General features: G+C 37.1%; 1 protein-coding gene across 1 annotated transcript in view; it reads right to left on the bottom strand.

The window, feature by feature from the left end:
- Positions 1-2877, bottom strand: part of LOC107758730 (chromosome-associated kinesin KIF4-like) — a 156903-nt gene extending 154026 nt beyond the window's left edge. Inside the window, exons 1-3 of the mRNA XM_016576533.1 lie at positions 2860-2877; positions 2588-2754; positions 1586-1680 (exon numbers count right to left, since the gene is read on the bottom strand). Of these exons, the coding sequence (XP_016432019.1) occupies positions 1586-1680; positions 2588-2754; positions 2860-2877 (280 nt within the window). The remainder of the gene's footprint in view (positions 1-1585; positions 1681-2587; positions 2755-2859) is intronic.
- Between the last annotated feature and the right edge of the window lie 273 nt (positions 2878-3150).

Raw genomic sequence — 3150 nt, 5'->3', positions numbered from 1 at the left:
TCATGAACGTTAATCAAACAACAAAACACAAAGAAAAATCACTTTTGTAGCTTTAACACAGATTTATTAGATTTAATTATTCAGTGAAGACTATGCAGTGTTATTTTACATTTGATTATTCAATTTCTGTAGCTGAATACTGTTAGACTTACCTGAAAAATATAAAGCACTGCTTATTTCATTTGTGTCTTTGTTCGGTTATATTTATCTACGCTTGTAATTTGTTTATTTCCTATGCTGATTTACTCGCCTACAAAATCCCCCCAATCAATATTTTTTTTCCAAATAAACTATTCAAGTCATGTGGTGATTTTTTTTTTTTCATATCGCAATATATAAATCGCAGAAAAATAAAATATCGCAATGTGAGTTTTTTCCAATATCGTGCAGCCCTACGGATGAGCCTTTGTTATCAGCTTTTACCGGTTGTTATCGACCAATCAGAATCAAGTATTCCACAGAGCCGTGTAATAATGTCCTATAACTGTATGTATTTTTTATGTGGCAGCCTTTATGTCCGAGACAAATTTCCCCATGGGACAAATAAAGTAATCTTGAACAACTGTAGGCAGTACAATCTTTTTCTATTTAGTTCCCAAACTCTGGTCTTTCTAGCATTGTACAGAAGGCAGGCACACTGTCAGTTTAAATCTAGATTAAAAATCCATCTCTTTAACCTAGAATGCTCATAACACAATATCACATTTCTATATATCAAATCCCTTAAAAGGATTTGTAAATTGCATTAATTAGGTCAACTGGAACTGGGAACACTTCACATAACACCCTATGTGCTTGTTACATGCTAACACATCCTAATGCTAACACAACATCTTCAAGCAATAGGAGCTGAATGCAAAAAAGTCTGCAATCAATATCACACCGTGTTCATTCATTTGGCCAGAGGAGAACTTGTCCCACGACTGAGACTGGTTTCTCCTAAGGTTTTTCTGCCACATGTTGGAGTTTGGGCTCCTTGCCAATGTTGTCTCTGGTTTGCTTAGTAGGAGATTAAAAGGACACTTAATATTCAGTAATACAGCATTATCAAAATGACTGTAATTTTGCACTATAAAAAAAAAAGAGGTTATTTTCCTAATTAATACTGATATGCTTCTATGCTTCTTTGGTAATTGACCAATCAGACTTAGAACCTTAATATATGTCTAAGTAATGAGAGATTGGTATTTGAGAAATTGTGTTAAACTTCAGAGGTGGTGCACTTGTTTATGTTGTGCACAGTGTATCTTTCTATTGAACATGGAGCAACACATTTTGTTTGAAAAGTAGTTTGTTGTGCTTAAAAATAGGGGCCTTTTACTGCAGTTCATGTCCATTCTGACCAGCATATTATGCAGAATTGTTCCTTTTGTGTCGAGTCATATGGGTTGGAAAGACATAAGAATGAGTAAAAGACCATTTTCTTTTTTTAGGTGCATTATGTCTGCTTTCAGACATGATTTACATGTTGGCTCAAAAATGCTGGCATGTAGAGATCCCAACGAAGAGCAAAACTATGAACTTTATTCCTTGAAAAAAAGGCAATAACAAATTATAAGAATGGATTTTTTTAGATTGCACTCACCCTCTTTGAGTCGATCTCCCTCTGCTTTAGTTTTTTTTTGTCTCTCAGATCCAGCAAGATCCACCAAGTGCAATTTGGAGACCATGACATCACTCCTTGACAAACAAATTGCAATTTAAATGAAGCAACCATTTACAATTATTCTACAGTTATAGACAAACATTTTACAGTTTTATAAAGGTCAAGCAAAAATTTTTTTAACAATTTATCAATTTTAACTAATGAATTTCTTTCATTAGCACCTCTCATTGCATCAAAAATGCTTAGCAGTTTTATTGTAAACATTTTTCAGTCACAAACAACTGCATATGTCCACTCTTAATATACAACATGACAAAAAATTTTGGGTAAGCCACAAAAGTTCATTGCTAAAGAAGCTGGTTGTTCACAGAGTGCTGTATCCAAGCATATTCATAGAAAGTTGAGTGGAAGGAAAAAGTGTGGTAGGAAAAGGTGCACCAGCAAAAGGGATGACCGCAGCCTTCAGAGGATTGTCAGGCAAAATTCATTCAAGAATTTGGGGGAGCTTCACAAGGAGTGGACTGAGGCTGGCATCAGCGCATCAAGAGCCACTACGCACAGACGAATCCTAGACATGGGCTACAAATGTCGCATTCCTCGTGTTTTCAGATGAAAGTAATTTTTGCATTTCATTTGGAAATCAAGGTCCCAGAGTCTGGAGGAAGAGTGGAGAGGCACAGAAACCATGTTGCTTGAAGTCCAGTGTGAAGTTTCCACAGTCAGTGATGATTTGGGCTGCCATGTCTTCTGCTGGTGTTGGTCCACTGTGTTTTCTGAAGTCCAGTGAAATGAGTGACAAAATATTGACCTTTTTCATGATATTCTAATTTTTTTAGATGCTAACTCCATTTCCCCTATTAAATACTTATTTTTATATGTAAAAAGAAGCCTTATAACAGCCAACTCAATTTATCGAGTCTCCAAACAACCATTTTAAGTTAATATCTTAGTTTAAAAGCATGTGCTGTTGCATTTACATACTTGTCTCCTTTGCGTCGCTGCTCCAGTGATATGGTAAAGATGGCATGTGAGCGAGATGAGGCTGCATTCATGGCTGTTGAACCCACTGTTCGTGCAGAGTTTCCCAACTCAAGACAACCCACCATCTCATGAGCAGTGAACACTTCCTTTTCTGTCAGCCCAACAATCTAGACAATAAAAACAAAACCCGAAAAGACATCAGCAGTCATAGAGGGCATATGAAATTTAAGGTAGTCAGAGCCGATAGCCTTGTGGGCAGTACTCCAGCGGACAGTGCAGTTGTGATGCATGCGTAGTAGCAAAACCTTGCATGAATGATGCCATTGTTGTTTACAACAGAGAGGGAGGACTAGGGCTGGGCGATAAATGAATAACGTTAATTATTGCGCAATATAAATTTCCTCGATAAACGATAACAAGAGATCGATAAATTTTCGATATAATGTTTATGAGGAAAAGGCGGAATGAAAGAGCGCAACTCATTTGAAGTGGGTCACTCGGACCGTTTATCCGCTCGGATCAAAGTTTAAACGGCGGCGCAGCGCGAGCTTCACTAGAGCAGA

This window comes from Sinocyclocheilus rhinocerous, unplaced genomic scaffold (assembly GCF_001515625.1).
Source record: "Sinocyclocheilus rhinocerous isolate Xijiao unplaced genomic scaffold, SAMN03320098_v1.1 scaffold1736, whole genome shotgun sequence".
In the NCBI taxonomy this organism is placed as follows: Eukaryota; Metazoa; Chordata; class Actinopteri; order Cypriniformes; family Cyprinidae; genus Sinocyclocheilus; species Sinocyclocheilus rhinocerous.
Note: the sequence above shows the minus strand (reverse complement) of the source record. Positions and strands in the feature narration are given on the sequence as shown.